A 23,307-nucleotide genomic window follows, 5' to 3' on the forward strand; every position below is an offset into this window, starting at 1 on the left:
AACTAATTATATCGATGTTGACCAACCTTAAGTTGTTCAATATTTGAAACCGAGTTGGGCAAACCGGTTTTCTCTAACATACACTCACATCTTCTTGTAATAATTTGTTATAGTAAATTTGTGCCTAAAATCCATAACGATATTATTATATGAACTGGAATACCCCTTGTACTCTTAATACAAAATTTTCTTGACATTTAAAAAAATCGATCCATTTGGAGAAAAAAATAAATCATCATTAATCTTATGTCCTTGGTAATGGTAGCAGAAGGTATTAGCAAAGTTCAAATATTTGTATTAATGGTGATTTACCAAAAAAAAAAAGAATCTACCTATATATTTATGATATGTTGATTTAGGAAAACAAAAATTAAAATGATTTTAAAGTTATTTATGTTGTTTTTCATCCTTGAATCGTTCTTTCCAGTATTTACCATATTAAACAAAGTGTTAAATTCATTTTCATGTCTTTAGTCGGGATTACAAAACAGTAAATTTATCTCGTCCCACTTTCAACTTATCTTAAATGGGACAGGACAAATTGATCCACAGCCAAAAAAGTGAATCAAACAACATACCTAATATTCGAAAATGGATTTTCTTCTTTTCTTTTTTTCCTTCATTTTTTCCATTTGATAAGGTTTTGGAAAAATAAATAAAATAGAGATGATACAACTTTATGGGAAGTGACATTTATTTATTCAAAAGCTTAGTGATAGGAGTAATGGAGAGAAAAGGAAATGGATCTCCTTAAGAGTGAGATGATGAAGTGATCTACTAAAAAAGTGAAAGTGAGATATAAAATGAAAGTAAAAAAATAAAACTAATTAAATAAGAAAAAAAAAACAATTCAATCAACATCGGCCATAGCTTTCTTCAAGAATCTATCTTTACGAACGAGTTATAGTTTTCTACCAATCTTCAGTCAGTAACGTGCTTAATTAAGCTAGCGTATCTTTAGTTTATTTTGAATGCAAACCTCGAGCCCAAATCAATGTTGGTTGAAAAATCATGCAAATCTATGTCAGGTCGTTTCTTTCATGAAATTAGAAACCACTCTTTCCTGTTGTTTGTACAAATGTACAAAGCGTTGATGATATGTATAACCTTATATACAACCAGTCAATACATTAACAAATCATGCTGAGTTCATGAATGAAATAGCTATGCTAACTAATGGAAAAACTAAGGACTGTAGATAATAATAACTTCTCATTTCTTTGAGAGTTCATGTAAAAGGATAAAGATTTTGCATTGATTTATATGCAAAGAGTCAATCTATCTTCTATTACACAAGTGATAAGGACATATCCTTCAATTGAAACTTAGAAAAAAAACACATATATTGGCCTGTTCAATTTTTTTGTGCTTTTGCAATTCTCAATTGTAAACAAAAGCGCAACAATATAATATTAATCATATGAGAACATATCACTGCATTTATAAGTGGCAGATCAAAGAGATAATCTAAGCTCTAAATCTAGTTCTTGAGTGTCACTTGATTCGGAGTTCTGACTGCTTGAGCCCACAGAACCGTTCCTATGCTTCCTTGTATCTATGTCTTGATGCGTGTCCTAATTATGGAGGGAAAAAAGCAACAAATATAGTAAGATCATTTTCAATTTACATATTTTCTGCATGGAATATCAAACGAGTTGCATGCACTTTTAAAAAATCTCCTAACATTTAGGTTTAGAAAGGGTCGAGCTATGTTGGATGGAGCAGAATACTGGCTCTCCAAGATGACGCTGGTAGTTTCCCATCTTGTTTGAGAAAAAGAATTTCACATATCAGCAAGAATTCATCATGACAGCAAAACAAGAGAGAGAAAAAATAATCATCTTTTATATATAAACACACTCTTTTTTTATCAATGGCAAGGATCGATGGCTGGAGAAGACTTAATTAAGTACCTTGCTGTATTAGTTGGCTGAGAATCTCCATATCTGATGTTTGTTTTTTGATATTCGGATAGGCCCATCTGCACAAGCAAACAATTGTCAAAATTGCAGGATTCTCCCAAATCACTCTCTTTTCATGTGTATTAGTATATTGTCACACTTCATCCTATGAAAAAAGAGTTGAAAGAAAGAAATAAGGAACTACTTGTACTATCTGCAAATAGATATGTGAAAATCTGTAAGCACGAATATTATCGATGATGTTTTCAAAGACAGTCTTGACGCTTCTCGTCACGCTAAATAATGACTTTGTCATTATTTAGCTACCAGAACTCAGAGTAATTCAGCCCTTTATGCCTAGGGTTAGTACTTGCATTAGTTGTACTACCCTGATAAAGTAGTAGTAGAGTGTACTTTAATTCAAACTCAACGAAATATAAAGGAGGGTTAGTTCAGAATTTAAATATTATATTGTCAAGTTCGTATATCACATGGATTTATATAATCAAATAAAAAATTACAAGGTGTAGAAAAATAACCATACTTGATTGCTGCTTCGCGTGCGGTGCAGTTATATATACACTGTACACTTGCATAGATTGACTTATCAGTGATGGTTATTTATTAGTCAGATAGGTGAAAAATATGTATGTGCGGAACATGTCATCCATGACAAAAGAATCAAAGTTAATTAATTGGTAAAATTATACTGTCATTTAAGTAAAAGAATAAAACTAACTAGCATTTGAAAAAGCCAAATTAAATTAACCATGATGTTGGGTTGGAATCCATAGGAAGCTGCGTATGATGATGAGTAAGAAAAAGAAGATGATGGCACCGATGAATATGCTATTTGCACTCTTGGATCTTCCTGCAGAGGGACAAATTAAACTCCATTGAATTTAAGGAATTCAAGAAAAAGAATTGTTTTGTTTTATCGAAAGGAAAAAATTAAAGAAGAGAATAGAGAGGTTTACGTTGGAAAAATTAGAAGGGTAAGGAGCGTGCAGAGAAGGGTGATAGCCATGTAATCTGATTTTCTCCAATTGAGCAACTCCAAGACCTCTCTGTGGTTGCTTTGGCTTGTCTGAGTTGTGGCTCTTCTTCCCTTTTCTTGACGAAGAAGAACAACTTGCTCTTTCATTTCCAAAGTTAGGTTCTCCAAAATAACTGCTACCCATATCTTGTGCTATAGCTAGAGACCAGAGAGGTAAGTGTATGTATGCAAATGCAAATCCCGGAAATGGAATGGAGTGAGAGAAAGAATGCATATGTGTATTTTTGCATCGTTGGATGAGATTGTGTATGGATTTCAATGTTATATACGCCTAAATCTTCTCTCCTCCTCCTATCCTCTTGGCTCAAGATATTCTTTTTTTTCTGACAACTCTATTATTTTCATTCATTATTAGTATTACTATATTAATAATGATTACATCATTTATTAATTCTTCTACCCATCTAGATGTTAAATTAGACTTTCTGAAAGCGATTGTCTCCCATTCAATATGTTAAATTATAAACTGCACGCGCCATAAGGTAGACTGCACGCACACACTGTATACATATGGTGTGAGAGTCACAAAATAAAATAAAATAGAATGACAAAATATAAATTTGTACATGCTAATTATATGATACTATTCAATAAGTTTTAATTTAATTTTATTGATAAACTATATTTTGATGTAACTATAATTTCAGTTTTTAATTAATTTAAACTCTTATAATTTTTTATTAATTTTTATTACATTTTTTAGTTTCACTTATTATATATTTTTCACATTAGGAAATTTACTATTGATCTTATATTATTACTTAAAATATTCTCAACCGAGTTTAAAATAAAAATCAATTTAGTAGATGTCGAATATTTTCATTATGTTGATCAATATAATAATTAATTTAAATTTTGTGAAGTATAATGTTAAAATAATATAATAAATAGTGTAATGGTAAATATAAATTTTGTAGAAGAGAGAAAAAATAAATCCTAACTTATGTTAAAAAAAGGTAAATAGAAATTTAAAAATATTTTAAAGATAAAATGATATGAAATATAAAAATCTAGAATCCAACATTTTAAAAATATGTTAATTGAAGTAGTGTTCTAAAAAACACTACACGTTACTAGAAAAATTATTTATCAAACATTATTAATAAGATTGAACAAAAAATTTCAGCTATAATATATAAAATAAGTTAGAAAACAGGCTGAAAATGTCTGAAAAACATAACCTCAATTAATAACTCTTATTTTCTTATACTGCATTATCTTATATTTGATTTCTTTCTTCTTTTCTAATAGGTAAAATTATTATTTTGATTTTTTTAATTTATTCAACTTAATTCCTTTATTTTTAAAATGTTTAATTTGTTCATAAAATTGTTAAAACATATGCAAGATAACTTTGCATTAAAAAAATATAGGATAAATAGTCAAATTTATTTTCAAAAAATATAATACGGTGATAAATTTATTCTAAAAAGATGAAAAATATAAATTTAATTTCTGAATATTTTACAAATTAGTTTTATTATTAAATTTGTGAGAATATTTTATTATTAAGTTATAATGTTTAATGATCAATTTGATAATAAGTCATATTTTAGGATTAATTTGATATTAAGTTATAAAGTTTAAGGACTAATTTATTATTAAATTATTTACATAATTAATTTATCAAACTTTTTATACATTCAGAAATTAATTTAAATTTTTTATTTTTCAAGAAACAATTTTTCGGTGCTTCATCAAAATTGCAGGAACAAATTTCTCTATTTAACAAAAAATATATGCAAAGTAACTTTGTTGATTTATTTTCACTAACGAGTAACGACGTTCATTGGCACTCTAATATCATTAGTGAGAAAATATAGGAAAATAGTCACATTACATATATTTTAACAATTAAAAATCAAATTAAAAGTTTTAATAATAAAGGTACCAAATGAAATAAATTTTAAAAAAATAAAGAATCAAAAAAGAAAACTAAACAGAAAATGTGCTTTTATATGTGATTATTTTAATTTTACTGATTGGTGTAGATGACAAAGCTTCAAATGGGTTCCACTTTGCATGAGGTTTCCTAGTTCACGGTCAATTTGTCTCGGCTGATATACACTAAACTGAAAAGGCACAGCTGTAAATTCCATAAGCAACTAATTAACAAAGGAAAAAGAAAAATAAATGCAGTAACACAGTTTAAAACACTTAGTTCATACTAATATTAATTTACTGGCCAAACCGTGTTTGAATGATTCCAATCCATTTCCTTATTGTAGTTTTAAACCTGTTTTGCTATAACCTCTTACAAGCTTTTTAAACAATAAATAAAATATTAAATAAAAATAGATTTGCTCAATATTTAATTAAAAAAAAAACTATATATGATGATGCCTTTTAATTAACAGGAAAAAGAACTAAATATTTTTTATGGAGTTACGATCCACAAGTTTATGTTCTTAATATATCTAAAAGTAGCAAATATGTAGTTTTGCTTAATATATATGTATATATATAAAAGGAGGCATTGACCTAGAGATTGTGATAATTCAAACAGTATATAATATAATATTATTATTATTAATGTGGTTATAGTTAAGTGTTGAGAGGCCAAATCTAAGTGAGCTGTTTCCCGCATGATTTGTGGGTCATATTCTATGAGTTGTTTGTGTGGTGGAAAGTGAGAATCCTCCAATTTGTTAGCCAGACATGTGAACCCATTCAAATTACGAGAAACCCCCCTAATCCCCACCAAAAATATGTCATTAGTTCCTTAAGCAACTGTAAGATATAGAGTATTACAGTTATAAAGAATACAGATTCTAATTTGAAGAAAATATTATATATATATATATATATATATATATATATATATATATAGTAACAGTGCAAATGAATTTTTATTATATTTTATGAGAAAAAAAATTATATACTAATAATATAAATCATCTAATCACAATTTATTATATATATATATATATATATAATATGTTTTCTTAATTTTATCATAAAGTCATATTAATAATAAATTATAATTAAATAACAATATAAAATTATTTTACATTATCAATATATATAAATATATATAATGATAATCGTTAAATCCATATTTTATTACATATCATTACATACAATAAGTTTTAAGACTTTTATAATAATCTTCTTAAAAATTATACCTACTACCATAATTTTAAATTGGTTAATGGAGTAGTTTTTTAATAGTTTTAAAGCAATAATTAAAAATTTTATTTTTTATACTATTTTCTAATCTATAATTACTTTATTTTTCCCATAACTTTTTTCTTTTCTTATTATTTCAATCTTTTCATTTTATTTTCTTTTTCACCGACCAACCACTTTTGAGTTTTCACCCCTTTAACTTTTTGGGTTTATTATCTTTTTAATTCTTATATTTTTTAGGATTTTGTTTTGCTGTCTTATTATTTTTTTTTACTGGTTTTGATCTCTTAACTTTTCTTTTTCTTTACTTTTAGTCCTAAAATGGGAACTAATAGTAAGGACAAAAAATAAATTAAGAAAACTTAAAGTAAGAAAAAAAATTAAAAGATGTTGACCAGTAAAAATAGTTAATGGACTACAAATAAAAATCCTAAAATGTTCAGGGGTTAAAAATATAGTAAATCCTAATTTTTTTTCTATTCTTCCATACCTAAGGTCAGAGAAAATTCATTAGATTATCTAATTTTATTATTATTTTAGAGGATTTTGGGTTCATTTATTAAATACTAATGGTTTTTATCCTCAAATAAATAAATTGCAAAATATTATAAGGGAAGTTAATTATTATCTATTTCATTTTCAAACAGATTCTTAGATTTTCTTTTATTTTATTATTTTTTGTTTTATCTTTAGGTGATAAAAGAATGAGGATTAGATATTTAATAAATCAAGAAACAAGACTAAGTGTGTATTTGGATTCATGTTGAATAATTCAAAATCACATTGAGATACCAGGTATAGTAATTTTAGGTAAATTTGTAAATTTATGCTAATGAATTGATTAGTTCTAAGAATGATTTTATGTTAAACTAACTTTAAATAACTTTTGTATTGATATAAAAAATTATTACATTGAGTCTAATACTGATTTGCTTTTAAAATAAAAGTATCTAAAAATAAATCACTTCACTTTACAAAACCAATTACTACGTACCATCAATTTTACAAAATGATAGTTTGCCGATAAAAAAATAAAATTATAGTTTCATTTAAAATTAATTTTGCAAACATTTACCGAAACACTCACTAAAAGACAACCGATTGCAGAGAGTCATTAAATTTAGCTTATCTCTTTGGTAAGAGCTATCTAAGCATATATAAAAAAGGGTAATTAGAACTAGGGATATTTTATTCTATTCTCTAATTTAACAAGAGTTCTAGCTCTCTTTAGGAGTTTTAAGAGTATAAGAGGGTGATTAAGGTAAAAATTCATAGAAAGATTAAATTGGCTTTGTGGTTGGAGAAGAGAGAAGGGTGGGAAAAAAAAGTCATAGGTACTCAAAGAAGAAAGGTGAAGGGAGAAGGGTGATTAAGATAAATACATGTGTTTTTTTATTTATTAGTAATTTTTAGGTAAAAAAAACGATTTAATCTAATTACAAAAATTTATTTTGGATTGGTTTAAATTAGATTTTAATAGAATATCAAATGCAGTTCAAGTTTATATTCCTATTTTGAATATTTGTCTCTAAATTAATTTTAAGTCTTGTTCAACATCATGATCAATTAATATTGTCTATATGATCTATTTATTTAAATTATATTAAAAACAAGCAAAATAATTTCTCAATAATATAGTAAAATGAATTTCTTATTATCTAATGTTATTTACATGTTTTTTTTATTTTATTTTAAGTTATAATAAGAAAAAAATTAATAAACTCAATTATTAATTTTATATCATATTCAATTGAGAAAATAAGAAAATGAATCAATTGCAATAATGGTGATTTAATTTGATTTCCACAATTTTAATTTACTTTGAGATATGTCGGTCTCCTAAGACTTGTTCCTTAGGGATTACTAGTAGTGATTAATTATATTGTCCATGAAGCAATGCGATAGGATAAATTCAGTCTACTTACTAATGACCATTACTTTAAGGAAAGCATGTAATAAATAAATTAATTAAACCCAGTCGTACGTGAAACAGATGACTCGCCACTCATGGGATAAGAATTAAAAAGCTACCGCATTTATAGTGCTGGAGTGTGTCATAAATTTAAGGTGCACTTTCTAATTTGTATTTATAATGACCTAAGTACAAAAACTTATTCCACGAGTTGAATCAGCAATTTTTAGTGACATTATCAGATCGGAACAATTAAACCATAATGAAAATAGCTTTTTTCATTATAGAGTTCCGTACGTATTATCATATCCTTTTAATAAAACTTCACTTATCTATATTTATTTAAAAAAGCACAAAAAAATTCATAATATTTTATTAATTATATAAAAACTTAATACTGTGTTCATCCATTCTCAAATTTTAATGGATATTGGCTTAATTAGTAAAAAAATAATTAAAATACGCTAAAAATATAATTTTATATTGTCATTTAACAATAAATTATAACATATATTAAATTGTTTATAATAAAGGGTTTTGAATAATAAATAATAAATAACATAACCATAAAATTATGGTTAAATTAATCAGCAAGTCCATATGAACTATTTGATTATTCTTAATTAAGTCTCTAATGCACAAACCTAATTAATTAAAAAATAAATACAAATTTAGAAATCCAATAAAAAAAGGAAATTAAGAACTTAACTAAAAATTTGATAAAAGTTTAGGTCCCACAAACCTAAAGTTAACACGAGCTATTGCAATAAATGAAGTTGAGTTAATAATTCAAAAAAACATACATGAGAATCTAATATGTCAAATTCACATCTAGTGAGGGAAAGATAAAAGTGAAAAAAGTATAAGTATTATAATTTGACAAAAAGAGAGAGATAGTGAGGAAAAAAAAAGATATTTGTTAGCTATTTAAAAAAATGTGAGTGTCCATGTATTCTCACTTTAATCAAAATTATAAACCCTTTTGTAATATCAAATGTTTAAGCTTAAAAAAGAATAAGCATAAATAATATATATATATATATATATATATATATATATATATATATATATATATATATATATATATATATATATATATATATATATATATATATATACACATATCTGTCATAATGAGCTACCTCGATATGACATTGAACAATAGATAATGTGTATGAAAAGGGAACAAAAGTACAAATTTCTGTTGAATTTACACGTAGCCTTAATTATTTTTTAAGAGGAAGAACAATGATTATATTAGTATTACAGTATTATTTAACCACATGATCTTCTATTTTAATTAAGTGAGCTATAGGGTTGTTTGATAATGTCATAGAGAGAAATTAATATTATAGGTCAATTCAATCCACAATAATTTCAGTAATAATATAGTAAATTAAAATTGAAAGGTCATATGTTTCATATATTATATGTTGGTGAAAAAAGGTTAATGGTTATCAAGGTCTAGTTTGCTCTTATCATGTGTTCCATCAGCATGTGTTGGACCCATTCTATATGTGAATTTAGGAATTTATGATAGTTGAGCACCTGAATATGATGTCTTACTTTTGTGTCAATAGCTGAATTTTCTTTTACCTATTATAATGAGATAAAAAAATTAGAAAATTATATATTGATATTAAATTATCACAAATACTCCTATATATATGGCGTTACCTTCTATATATTTTGATCATTTGTTTTGATACAATATCACAAGTGGCATGTTTATGGACACTTTGGCCCTCAACTGTAACAACGTGTTTGTCATTATTCTTACCATTGTTGTGTGATAAAGATCAAAATATTGATAAGATATATATAACATCACTAATTTGACCTTACAGATGAAAATTAATATGATAACATGCATTTAGTGTTTTACGTAGCTTTATTTACTAACTAACTTGTTATTTTTATTTTGATGGTTGTAATTTGTAATCACTTTCCAGATTTGGTATTAGGATCTAACTCAGATGAATGTCTAAAACAACATATTGTGATTCCCCCATATTTGGCCAATAACGTGAAGGCACGCGTGGTTTGATCAGACATGTTAATTTATAGTTAGTTTAATTTAATTACAAAATAAAATTGCAATGCAAATGAAAAAGTTATATACATTTTCCTCTTAGGTTTTACCATTTATACATGATTTAAAGACGTACTTCCTTTCGATAAATATATAAACAAAAATAATTAATTTCATGTTAATTAAGAAAATTAATTCATCATTTAATTTTAAAAATCTGAAATAAAAAAAATATTTTAAAAATATTTAATGAGATTTCTTATCAAGAATAAAAAAGAATTATTAAAAATAAAATTATAATGAAATAAATAATATTTTAAGAATGATAACAATAAAATAAAATAAAATGAATTAAATTTATTTATATTTAAGTTGAACGAAATACTTTTTTCTTAAATAGGAGTCAAAAGGATATAGAATTATAGATTGAATAGGTTTACCATATATAATGTATGGAAGACAAAAGAAAGTGGAAAAGGACGGTTGGGATATCCATTAGTGATTTGTGGACAGATGCAGATGCACTTATTCGCAGAAAAGGCAACAAAAGTTCTCTAGCACAACACAACCGCTCCCAGATCTGCACAGAATCACTCACAATCTCATATTATATTATATTCTCGCCTTTATCTTTTTTATAAACACACGGGGACTTGAGCCTAGCTACCTCTCGCCATCTCGTTAAGACTTCTCAATATATATATATTGTTACCTTTGAGACTTCTCAATATTCAGATTTCAGATCTTATTATTATACACACACACACGGGGACTTGATTATTTTTTGTTTGCAAGAAAAGTAACTTAATTGACGTATATATCTTTGTATATATATATATATATATATATATGTTCAGACTAGGCATATGCATTTGCCACTTGCATATATATATATATATATATATATATATATATATATATTAACTAACGTGTTTAAAATATTGATTAAGAAATTAAAAGAAAAAATATTTATTATAATACATAATATTATGTTTTTCATAACATTTTTTACATTCTTTTATAATTTTCACAATAATTTTTTTTTTTTACTTTTTTAACCATTACCCTGAGGATATTAGTTAGAAATATCATAAATATATGTATTAGTACAACTGGAACGTGACCTTGGAAACTACTTAGGAAATGGTCCTGACCACCACATGCGGAGAGGAACTGCAAAACTCAACACTTCGTTTGCCTTTGGATACGTAACCCTTATTATAATTATTTTTTTCAGTTTCATAAAGGTCCCAGTGATTACTTGGAAATGTGGCAATATTAATCGGATTGGTCCTCCTTGTATCCTAACCGTACATAAATATTTCTGTTTATTGATTCAGAAAACCCACATCCCAAGTGCTCTCATGATCTATCTTAGATATGGTTTGATACATTTGAGTATCATCATATCAGACATGATTGTATCTGATCTTAATTTCATTTGTTATATTATGTGCACTGTATTCATTAGAGTACTGTCTGCTTTGTATCTTCCTATTGATCAATCATATGATTTTCTATCTTTCCAGTGGAGGGCACATCAGAATAAGATTCCTTTTTTACTTTAGTTTAATTTTGGTTTGATGTATAACTGGAAAGATTCAATGGAACAGGTATATTGGTTATTGGCATCATAATCTTTCAGGGGAATTATAGTATTCCTTTTGCTGTTACAATGACATGAGCTTTTCAGAGCTTATGGCATCATATGATCAATTTATGTCATACTTAATATTTGTCTTTCAAGAAATCTTAAGTTCCAACATTGTATCAAACACACATATTGATGATCAATTAAGATATGTACGTGGTGGCTACAGGTGCTGGCCAAGGGACCCCAAATTAAACTATGAATCTTATGCCGCATGGTAATAATATTTGGCCTGCTTCAACATTGATAGCTTGCAAGTTAATTTTGAATTTCAAGTACATTGGTTTATAAATAGGGCACGCACGACACTTATGCGAAGACGACGTTATTATTATATAAACGAGACCTTTTTTTTTAATTTGTTAACTCTAGTCTTCCCTATGCATATGTGCATATATTTATCTGAATAATGATTTTGTTAAATTATATTAATTTGATCGTTTTCTTTTTTAATTAAACAAAAAGCAGAAATTTAATTAAAATGATTACAATCAGTTAATGAATGTGCAAGTCTTGACTCATCAAGAGTCAGCCATACTGAGTCGTCGATGACATATAATGCCTCTGCTTTTCACGGGTCATTGAGATTTCTTCTCAGATTAATTTGGCTGTTTTTGAATAAAACAGAGTATCTTCCGTTAAAGTTCTGTTTAAAGAACAGAGTTGGTGCTTAGACTATATTAGTTATACGAAATCGATCTCTAGCACACCGATGATGTCATTCTCCTCAATCTTTAAATTATTATGAGAGTTCCACACATGCTCATCGATTATTTTATTGATTATGAGGTTGTTGAATTAATCCTTAGATTTACCTTACCCAACAAAACGAATGCATACTTCCCATAAAGATTTGCTTCCATGCATGCATGTGATCTCACTATTATTAAATTTTCTAGCTTCCCATGTATTGTCTTGCAATTCTTTATGTCGTTTCTCTTTTATTGCATTCCATGGCTTAACCTTTTTTTATCTGGCTGATTAAGAATGTGCTTGTGGGAGTTAAAAGTAAAAAACTTTTCTAAAACGGTAGGAGAATGACAGAAAGTACCTCTAGCTACATAAAATATATAATCGGAAACTGTTGATTGCTTCTTAAATTCAGTTAAGTGGATTAGGTAAATCTATGAAAACCGTAACCTATTAGTGTAGGATGATTACAATGTATATGGTTGGCTTGATCGGTAGCATTATACTAGCTATCTTTCTTTAATGGATTATTTTAAAATAATATTCTATGGCTTGGTTAACAAGTAGGATGAAAGGTTTTTCTCACCCTTTTTATGACCGGTTTATATTGCCAATAATGTTTGAAAGGGTTATAGTATACTGGTTTGGTAATTATACAGGGCTGCAGGATTGTTGGTTTTTTTTTTTATCGGGCCAATGGTAATTGTTTGTTAGTAGAAAAAAATTTAAATTCACGACTTCTCTTTTCCTTTATTCTTCCTCTATTACCAAGCCAACCTTATAATCCCTCTTGTAGGAATGTTGGTAGGATTTTGATTTATAACAGATGAGATGGGCAGCAACATACTTTGTTTATCTGGATTTCAAATTGATAGGAGGTGTTTTGTGACTTTTGTGGCTGCAGCTTGGGAGGGAAAGTTTATGATGGATTACAAGTGTGAGGTGAAGTTTCAAATCGGGTAGAAATAGAAAGGTTGAACACCATATAAGTGAAGAGAATGTTCATAAACCTGAGCCTTAAGGTTTTGGGTTAGAGTGTGGTGTCAGGTCTACTTATATGGTGACTCGTGATCCACAGGTGTACCCCTCAAATCTGCCGATGATTCAAGTTGGTGGAATGGCCACCGCAATTGGTCATGACTACATTCGTGGATGATAAAAAAAAGTCACAAACTTAGAGAACATGGTATCCACGTCCCACGCCTCCCTTTATTTGTTCTTCTACTCCCCTGAAGTTAGGCTTTTAAAAAATTTAGAGAGTAGGTTTATCGAGGAGAAGAGTAATGAGAAGATAACTCTTGCAACTCTTTAGTGATTCTTAAATTTTGTCTTGTTACAAAGTAGGAAACTTCACTTCTATTTATACTTTGTGCGTGTCATTATGTGAACTGTGAAGTGCCATCACACATTGGTGAATAATTTCAATCATTTTTAGATGCTATATATTTCTCTAATTTTGCTCTTTTCTTCCATTAATTCTCATGTAATATTGAGCTATCCAGTTTACTATTCGACATTCCCACTTAAAATAGATTTATCCATCCAAGCTTTTGATTCTAGCAAAGTCTTTATGCTTGATTGGCTTTATGAATTAGTCTACAATTTGATTTTTGGCATCATATAATTAACTTGTACTTCCTTTCTGATGATGCATTCCTTTATGAAATGGTGGTGTGTCGATGTGTAAACATCTATCTGAAGGTGACAAAATGTGCCAATAGATGAGGGTATAGAATTGTGACCTCGTGAAAAATTATAACATGAAAACTCAAAGCTTGAGTTATTTTTGAAGCCCAATAAAGATTCTTTATCATAAACTCAGCTTGGCTCCTCCCACCAACAACCTCTTGTTATAAGCCAAGCTTGGTTGACCCATCAACGGTCCACCTCCTGCGTCCTACCTATGGAAGCTTCACCAACCAGCATTTATATCTGGCTAATATGTTGGCGATAATCTCCCAATTAAAAAATCATAACATACTAAGATGCTTATTCTATTCGATAATCAAGTTGTATAAAAATATTATATATGATCGATAATTTATGCATGTCCTATTAGAGCATTTATCAACTACTTGCCAAACCTCTTTTGTGGATGGCCAAGAAGAGCCCATTATGGTTCACAGGTTGCCTAAGTCTCTTGGTCTTGACAAACACCAACATATGCTATTATAATATCACACATTCTATTATATTGAACTAGACACAACAATTGTGTAGTGAAGACATACTATGTCAAATATTTTATACTGACAATACAAATAAATTAAATTATTATAATAATTACTTTGAAAATCATATCGAAGTTTATTTTCTAATTTTTTCTAATTAATTAACAAGGTAAAATTCTTTTACACTAATCATGTATAGAAATTAAACTTTGAAATTAAAGGAAATATGAGATGGATTAAGTGGTTAAGAAAGAAGAGAAGAAAGGAAATATTGTGGGTCCAATCTCTGTGCTAACAAAAAACTAATAATTAACAATGAACATTTATCGATAAAAAAAACTTTGAAATGAAAATATATTATTTTTATGAGAGGTGTTTATTAATAATGTTAGAGAAGTTAGGGAGGGTGTTAAGTTAGCATTTTACATAGAAGACAATTATTTAATGTACCTCATTTTTTGCTAGATGCACCTCCAAAGTTTCTAATATCCCCTCTGTATCCTTTCTTCCACCACCTCCTCCTTGAATCACAACCACTCACCCCCTTTTTCATTTGCATGCCGCCACCTCGTCACCACCCAAACACATCTCACTCACACCCAGATACATACACTTCTCTTTCCTTTGTGTGCCGCCACCAAAGAGAGTCTTTGAGTGAAGTGTGCGAATGTGAATGTGAGGAGAGGCAAGAAAGTGAGGTGAGTGAAGTGTGCATCAGTGCGATGCTAAGTTTAGGTCTAGAAGATGAAGGTTGAGGAAGAAAGGGTAAGTGTGGTGCTGAATTTTGGTACCTTTGATCCCATTATTGATCGTTCAATCCGTAGTACAAAGAAATAAATTATGGATTGTTCAATTCATAGTATAAATGCATTACGAATTACTCAATCCATAATGCTTTTGGTGGGTGCATATCAATTATGGTGGGGCCTGGGTGTGTTTGGTGTGCAGTTGCATGGAAGTGACAAAATGAAGTCGCACACACACGACACACGGATCTGATGATGATGGTGTTGTGTTTGGTGGGGAGAGGAAGAAGAAGGATAGAAAGGGCATACTAAATTTTTTGGAGGTGCAAGAAGTAAGCACAGATAATAAAGGCTTAGCTCGAACATTGAACCCAATCTATTTATGTGTTGGGGCTTGGAGCACTACAAATCTTTGTCCGTGTGAAAAGCCCAGTAGCGGCTCGGCTCGACTCGGCTGTGAAGCGCGCCGAGCCGAAGAGTTTCATCATCGTTTCGTTTATGTCATTTGGTGTGGAGCGGCCTCTGAGGTACAGACTCTGCTTCGACCAAAACGATTCTTGTATTGTTGGATAATTTTGTAGAACTCTGTTATCACTAGGTGTTTGAACTTTGAACTATTGGACTCACTTCTTACTGTTACAAATTTCTTTTTGGAGCATTCTTGTTCCACCATGTGCTTTGAATTGATTTATTCAAGATAATTTCCCTTATTGTGTCGTAAAAGGACTTTCATGGCCATGCTATTTATCTGTTTAAAAATTAAAGAGAATTTGATCAATACATTTCACTTAGACAATCCTCGTCCGTAATTTTAGCGTGGGTTTCTTATCGTATTATGTTACATTGTGATTGAAATGTCAATACTCAGAGGTTCAAATATTTTGTGCTCTAGAGTCTAGACAATAATCTTGGAGACATTAAGATTAATGAAATCTAAATAAGATTGTTGCAATTTGTCGCAGAGTAGTTTTGCCAAATGTCAATATAGAAATTTCAGCAACTCTAACCAAGGCGAAAGAAATAATTGGGGTTAGGGCTTTGAACACTTCTAATCAATGTGCATGAATGAAGTGATAAAATGAATAGAACCTATATGTGTAGTGGCCAGTGGGAGAGAGTAAACCATTTTAGTTTATATCTTCATAAACAGAATTCACTGACAGTTTTCATATATACTCGAATTCGTTGGCCATATTTGTCTCAGTAGAATTGAAACCTGGACAATTTTCATGAAGATGTGTGCAATATTTCTATACTTATTGATGATGATATTGGAAATATTCGATTATGTTTCTTAATGAACTACGGTTGTGTTTGTATGGACATTAATGCTGATATAAAGACCAAATTGCATCATGTGATTCTTGTTTTTACAAAAAGGGAAACTGTACCAGATGTTTCTGATGCGCAGGGTGAACCTGAAAGCAGCAAGGGGTTGGTTGACAATGTTTCCTTCTGAAGTAAAAAATAATGCACAAGATGAAACTTCTGAAAGGTAGATATGGAGGCCAACACATTAGACGCTTGGAAATGGAAATGGGTTCAATTCAATGATTTGAGAAAGAAAAATCAGCGACTTTCCCATATTTTTGCCATTAGATCAATCTAACAAAATTAAACCTTTTTAAAAAAATACAAAATTTATTAAGATTTGAGTAATATTAAAACATTTTTGACATTCTATTAATTAAAGTTAAATTTATTTTATCTACCAACATTTTATTAATAGTATGTCAAAATCCAAAATTTAAAAGTTAAAAGTTAAATTTAACATTTTTTTAATATTAAGATTAGAGTAATATTAAAGTTTAATTTATCTTACAAAGATAATTCTTTAATTTAATGCAATTTATCAAGATTTGAACTTTAATTCAAATTATAATTGAAATTAAAAAAAATTAAACGAATAAGAATAACATAAAGGTAATCAAATTCTTTTTTTTAGGATAAAGATAAGTCAAGTTCTTAATACAAGAAAAGTGACATGGCATAGTGAGAAGGAGATAATTTTTAAAATGACTCTAATTTAAAAATAAATATTTAACTTTACATGTAAGAGTGGACACATAAAGAAAGTATGATATTTCTTTTCTTGGCTTGCCATGACAAACAAAATGCTCGCTTACAGAAATGCAAAATTTACAAACTACGGTAAGCCATGATGGCAGTAATTGAAGTGTGGGAGAACAACCTAAAACCTAAAACCTTAAACCTTAAACGTCTACATCAATGATATAGACCGCTACTACAACAAAACTAATATGCTGTCATCAATATATCTTTCCCACTAAAGTTTAGGACACCCCAATCTCGTATATAGAATTATAGGTAAGAAACAAGGTATTATATGCTTAAATGTGATCTTCCATCTTTCCGGATTAGAAGACAAAAGCATACAGCATTGGCACTAGTTACGACTTTTGCACTTTTCCATGGCTCTAGGTGCTGCAATGATCACAAATTTAGATGAGTGTCATAATAAAGCTTTCAAAAAAGAAAAAAAAAATACAAGAAATATAGAGACCAAATTCTATGGTAGCAATTCTGGACAAGGGTGTAAATGGAGACCGTTTTATCTTTACCCCTTTCCCAACTTCAAATTATCATGGAGATATTTATTTGGATCTGAACCAAACATCATCATCAAGACCAATAATATATGCAACAAGACCATATTAATCTATTTTTTTTAAGACAATATATCAATTTAATGTTATATATAACTCGCCCTAAAAAAACATTATAAATAACTAACTAATAAAATTAAAGAAACATGAAACTAAAGTCAAAGCATTAACTATGGAGTACAATTGTGTTTACCAAACCAGGATTCTGTTTTCCAGTTTGATTGATGAGTTTCCTGTTTTCTCAATTCTACAACTATATAAACGAAGGAAAGCAGAGTATAACAGATTAATTAAAACGAACGTTGGACCTACCTAGCCCAATTGCTTCAAAACTCTTCATTATCCTCAGCCTCTTGCAAGACTCAGTGAACATCCTGAAAAGAAGAATAAGATCATTTCAGATATGTCCTAGAAATTATTGTCTATCAAATTAGTGAAAATCCGAAACATTCTCCTAGAAACTAAGTCAGAAAATGCACTTACTCCCACGGAACATCACCAACTAGCATCCAATCTCCGTCCTTGTCTTCATAGGTAAGAACATATTCTGAACCATGAAGGAGATCCATCAATCTACTTTCACTTAAATTTTCTCGACTAGAAACCCCATAAGAGCCACATTGACCTGAATTTGTCAATAAAAACATCATCAGAATACTACATGCATATTATTCAGTTATGTGAGTCTATGCCATTGAAACACTATACAACGGTTGAAATACACCAATATTACTAACAAACAAATTCATGCCACCAACCAACAGCTGCACTTTCTAAACATAAGAACTTACTGAGTGTAAAACAACTAAACATCTTTTCAAGTGCCAAAGAGAGGTCCTTGTAAGTGGTAAAACTATTCAGATCCACTTTCCTCAAGTATGGGGCGCCTTCCATGCTGACTTTAACATAAAGGCATCCAGACTTGGCTTCTGCATCAGTATCATTCTTTAGAGGCTGAGAAGCCATTGAGTTCTTCCTGAATGAACGGATTGGTGGCCATCCCACAACCTGCGCCCTGATTCACATAACAATAAATTTAATTACACCCAAATTCATTAAAACTTTCAATTATCAAAGCCATTGATTAAATTCTTCAAAACAAATGAATCTAGATAATAGAGATTTGCATCCTAATCTCTAGGGTGAAAATCTTTCAGCATCAGGATCAGGAAGCACAGAAAATGATAAATGGAGGAGTTCAAACCCCAAATCATATACCATAACAAGAATAGCATAGACAGCCAAGACAGGTGAAAAATTATGGAACAAATAAAGTAACTATACGATGATTATTAACATAGAAGGAATATCCTCTAAATTACAAAGAACACAAGTAATAACACTTTCTTTAAAACTAGAGGCTAACATGAGAATAATCAGCAACAGGCTGAGTTAATTTATTTCAATTTAAATTCCAACTGACCAAAATAGAAACAACAGCAAAGCAGCTTTATCCACTAGCTAAGGTCAGTTACATGCTAGGCTTGATTAAAGACTAAACAGAAAGAGAAAGGAAAAAAAAAAAAAAACTTTCCTCTTCCTCTGAATCATCTGCATGCCTACCCAATCACTCAACACGAAAAGAAACATCTTGCTTCCAACTAGCTAAAAACACACAGAGAAACTATAAACACTAAATAGAGACAAGACAAATAAATAAAATACTTTCATGAGGGCAGAACCAACATCAACAAGCTAAACAAAACTAAAAAAACACACACAGACACAGCCATCTAATAGTAATAGCAAGGAGAAAGTAATTTACTTAGCAGCTGGAGCAGAAATCTGGGGCTTTTTCTCATGCAATGGTTTTGGAGAGCGTGGAACAGTTTCCTTGAGAACAGAAGCACCCAAAGCAGTTGGTTGGTTGGTGCAGTCTGTTGCAGTGAGAGTGAGAGACTTGGCAGCACTAACACTAACAGCACCCCTTGGAGAAAACAAGGCAGCATCTTTTTCAGATCCACCATTCCAGTTTTCATCAATGGCATCAGAGAAACCCCTCTTGGCCCCAGACACCACCACACTCCTAAACGCACCCTCCCTCTCTGGTGACTCACACCCTGGTAACCCAAGCCTCAGCTCAGTAGCCTTCAGGTTCAACCCTTCTTCTTCTTCTTCACACCCTCCTTTCATTGAAGGAACATCTTCCAATGCCTCAGACATCAACACCACTTCTAACTGTTTCACAGCACAAATCAAGAAAGAAAAAGAGAAAGAGAGAGAATATATGGTATTGAAGAATCACAACTCCACAGTAGAAAGATAGTATATGTTAAGTTAGTGAATAAGTGAATGAAGCGTTTTTCTCTTTGCTCTGTTAAGTAGTGTTAGCCCAATTACATTGAAGGGAGCAAAAATAAAAATAAAATAAAATAAAAACACAGAGAAGTGGTTTCATTAAACAAAGAACGAGGATGTGGTTTGCAAAAGAAAATGCGCAACTGTTTCCGCTTTAATCTACATTTTTTTAAAAAAAATTCTTTGAAGGTTGTGTTTCCTTTTTAGTTTTTTTTATAAATTTGTGTGAATCTTTTTGTGGCCAACTACTCCGACAACCCACAGAAAGTACCCGGCATACTTTGCTTATTTTATCTATTTTTTCTTTAAAAATAAAAGAGTGTATGTTACTTAGAATTTAATAGTTAATAATTTACAGAGTTATTATAATTATAGTTTACTATAAAATGATCGTGCTGGTTTTTAAACCATAAGCTTTATCCATAATGATTTAGTCCATCGAGATATTTGGGGTGTATTTAATTAGAATTTTGACGGATTTTAAAAGATTTTTTTATAATTTTTTAATATTTAATTAAGATTTTTAAAAGATAAAAAACTTATAATATTTAATTAAGATTATTGAAATTTTTTTAAAGTATAATAAAATTTAGTGGTGATATTCAAAATAAATTTTTTATCACTTAAAAAATCATTTAATATTTAAAATCATACAAATTTTAATAAATTATATTATTAATTAAATTTTAATAGATTTTATATAACTTTTTAGTTGTTTCTATAAGTACTAAATCCACCAAATAATCTCACCCGATCTTTTGAGACTTTTTTTCTCTCACTCTCTCTTAGTTAACAGTCTCCGTTGACACAGGCAGCAAGATTCCATTCCCACACGTTTTTTTCCAGCTTTCAGGTTTTCTCCTTTTTTTTCGGGGTTATTTTGGTTATTATATATGATTTATTCTAGGTTATTTTTTATTATGAGCCCCTAATCCGTGTGAAGAACACACTTGGCTGTAGTACGCTAATGGTTCTTCCGTTTTTCTTCCCTTGTAGTATTTCAAACTTATGGGTAAAAAGAGAACAGAACCATTGCGTCTTATTTTATTTCTTACTATCTTTTTATTGGAAAACAAAATGATAATAACAATATTATAAATATGTAGTGGAGCATGTATGAAGGTAATTGCATAGAGGAAGAAGAAATTAATGACAGAGAAATAGATGAAGAAAGGAACGAAGATATAGATGATGAAAGAGTGGATGAAGAGTTTTATGAAGTCATGTACACATGTGATGGCAATTTATGCATTAATGCATGTGCTAAATCAGTTTTCTAGTTTGGGATGAACATATTGAGCGTCCATTAACTCAACGAAGAATTACTAACTTGGGATATAACAAATACGTCAAGCGTTAAACAATGATCCTGTCACCTTCCGACAAGTATACAGAATGTATCCCGATGCATTCAGAATGTTATGCATAATTATGAGAGAAAGAACATCATTGGAGGATATAATATTTATTTGCATTGAAAAAAATTCTTGCATTATTCCTATACATCATCGGTCAGAATGCTCGATATCGTGTAGTAATTCGTAAAGAATTTGGGTGATCACAATTTGCTGCTAGTGAAAATTTTCACAAGATTTTGAAGGCCTTAAATTCAATAGCATTTGATTTGATGGCTAATCTAAGACCAACTATACCTAGTAAAATAAAGGAAAGTACAAGATTTCACTCTTACTTTAAGCTATGTGATAATTATTTAATTATAATTTGTTTGTAATTTATCATTATTATAATATGTACTTTTATAATATGGTTATTATCATATATGAACAAACTTAGGATTGCATTGGAACTATTGATGCTACACATATTCTAGCAATGATGAAGGGTCAAGAAGTAAGCAATTATCGCAATTGCCATGGAAGGATATCACAAAATGTATTAGCAACTTGTAACTTTGATTTGGAATTCATCTTAGCGGGTGGGAGGGTTCACCTCATGATTTCAAGTTGTTGAGTGATGCTTTCACAAGGAGGAATGGACTTAAAGTTCTCCAAGGTAGGTACTTAATTTTTAGATAATAAATGTTTTTTTTTAACTTTTTATGCTAATTTTATATGTATTGCATATGTAATCAGCTACGTTTTCATTCAAGACACAGACAAAACTTGTGTTAACATACACAATACTTCATAAAGAATGACGCTTTGATGAATTTTTAACTTCATAAAGAATGACGCTTTGATGAATTTTCAATTGAGTCATTAGACGAGCCTTCATCTTCAGAATTAGTAGTTAACGAACACCATAATTTTAAATTTATTACTTAACCCCAAGAGTAGAAGAAGCTAATGCATGGAGAATTAGTATAGCTTTAGATATGCGGAGAAATACTATATAGGAGGAACATTGAGTTTTTATATATTGTAACTATCCAACTTCAATATTTTTATGCATTTTGCATGCTCTTAAACTTTTTTATTATTATATGATTGTAATGAACACTTGAATTATTGGTTTGCGTTGAATGATTTTTTTGTGCATACTTTTTCCAATTTTATTAATTACAAAACAAAGAACGCATGCCAAAATCATCCTAGTTTTATTAATTAGGTGCTTTTATCCTCTTGAGTGGTCAATTAACGTGCCAAGAAATGAAATTTCAAAACATAAAATTTGGAGGCCGAATTCATTATTGTTAGTTTACAAATATTTGGTGATCTTGAAATTCCAAAAGTCCTCTAAATTTTTTTAAAATCTATAAAATCTTTTTTTAAAATCTATAAAATCTTTTTAAATATTATGAATTTCTAATTTATAAATCCATTAAAATCTAAACTATAAAATCCTAATCATAAAAGTCTTTTAAAATTAATAAAAAGAGAGACAATTAAAGATAATTAGTGAAATTTTAGACATTAATAATCAGTAAAATCAGCTAATATTTGACGCAATTATTTGATTCCGTGTATACATTTTTTAGACAATTTTTTCATTTAAATATTTCTGAAAATTATCTCTAAATTGGACAACTATTATAAAAGATAACTTCTCAAATATAACAGTTATTTACATCTTTTAACATTTTTAATTAAAAACTAAAAAAACAAAATATATTGTTGGTTAGAGCACCGAATG

The 23,307-nt window shown here is 29.3% G+C and overlaps 2 protein-coding genes across 2 annotated transcripts; both read right to left on the reverse strand.

The window, feature by feature from the left end:
- Positions 1–1,193: 1,193 nt before the first annotated feature.
- LOC114413567 (protein SPEAR3-like) lies at positions 1,194–3,228 on the reverse strand. Its single transcript, XM_028378032.1, has 5 exons — positions 2,879–3,228; positions 2,671–2,772; positions 1,914–1,981; positions 1,685–1,763; positions 1,194–1,574 (listed from the first exon to the last, which is right to left on the reverse strand). Exons 1-5 carry the CDS (start codon positions 3,170–3,172, stop codon positions 1,455–1,457), a joined length of 663 nt encoding a protein of 220 aa, XP_028233833.1. The 5' UTR covers positions 3,173–3,228; the 3' UTR covers positions 1,194–1,454.
- Positions 3,229–17,293: 14,065 nt separating this feature from the next.
- Positions 17,294–20,292, reverse strand: LOC114413569 (auxin-responsive protein IAA27-like). The gene is made up of 5 exons (XM_028378033.1): positions 19,682–20,292; positions 18,708–18,931; positions 18,400–18,541; positions 18,229–18,290; positions 17,294–17,734 (listed from the first exon to the last, which is right to left on the reverse strand). Exons 1-5 carry the CDS (start codon positions 20,077–20,079, stop codon positions 17,697–17,699), a joined length of 864 nt encoding a protein of 287 aa, XP_028233834.1. The 5' UTR covers positions 20,080–20,292; the 3' UTR covers positions 17,294–17,696.
- Positions 20,293–23,307: the final 3,015 nt, after the last annotated feature.

Source organism: Glycine soja, chromosome 5 (assembly GCF_004193775.1).
Source record: "Glycine soja cultivar W05 chromosome 5, ASM419377v2, whole genome shotgun sequence".
NCBI classification, from domain to species: domain Eukaryota; kingdom Viridiplantae; phylum Streptophyta; class Magnoliopsida; order Fabales; family Fabaceae; genus Glycine; species Glycine soja.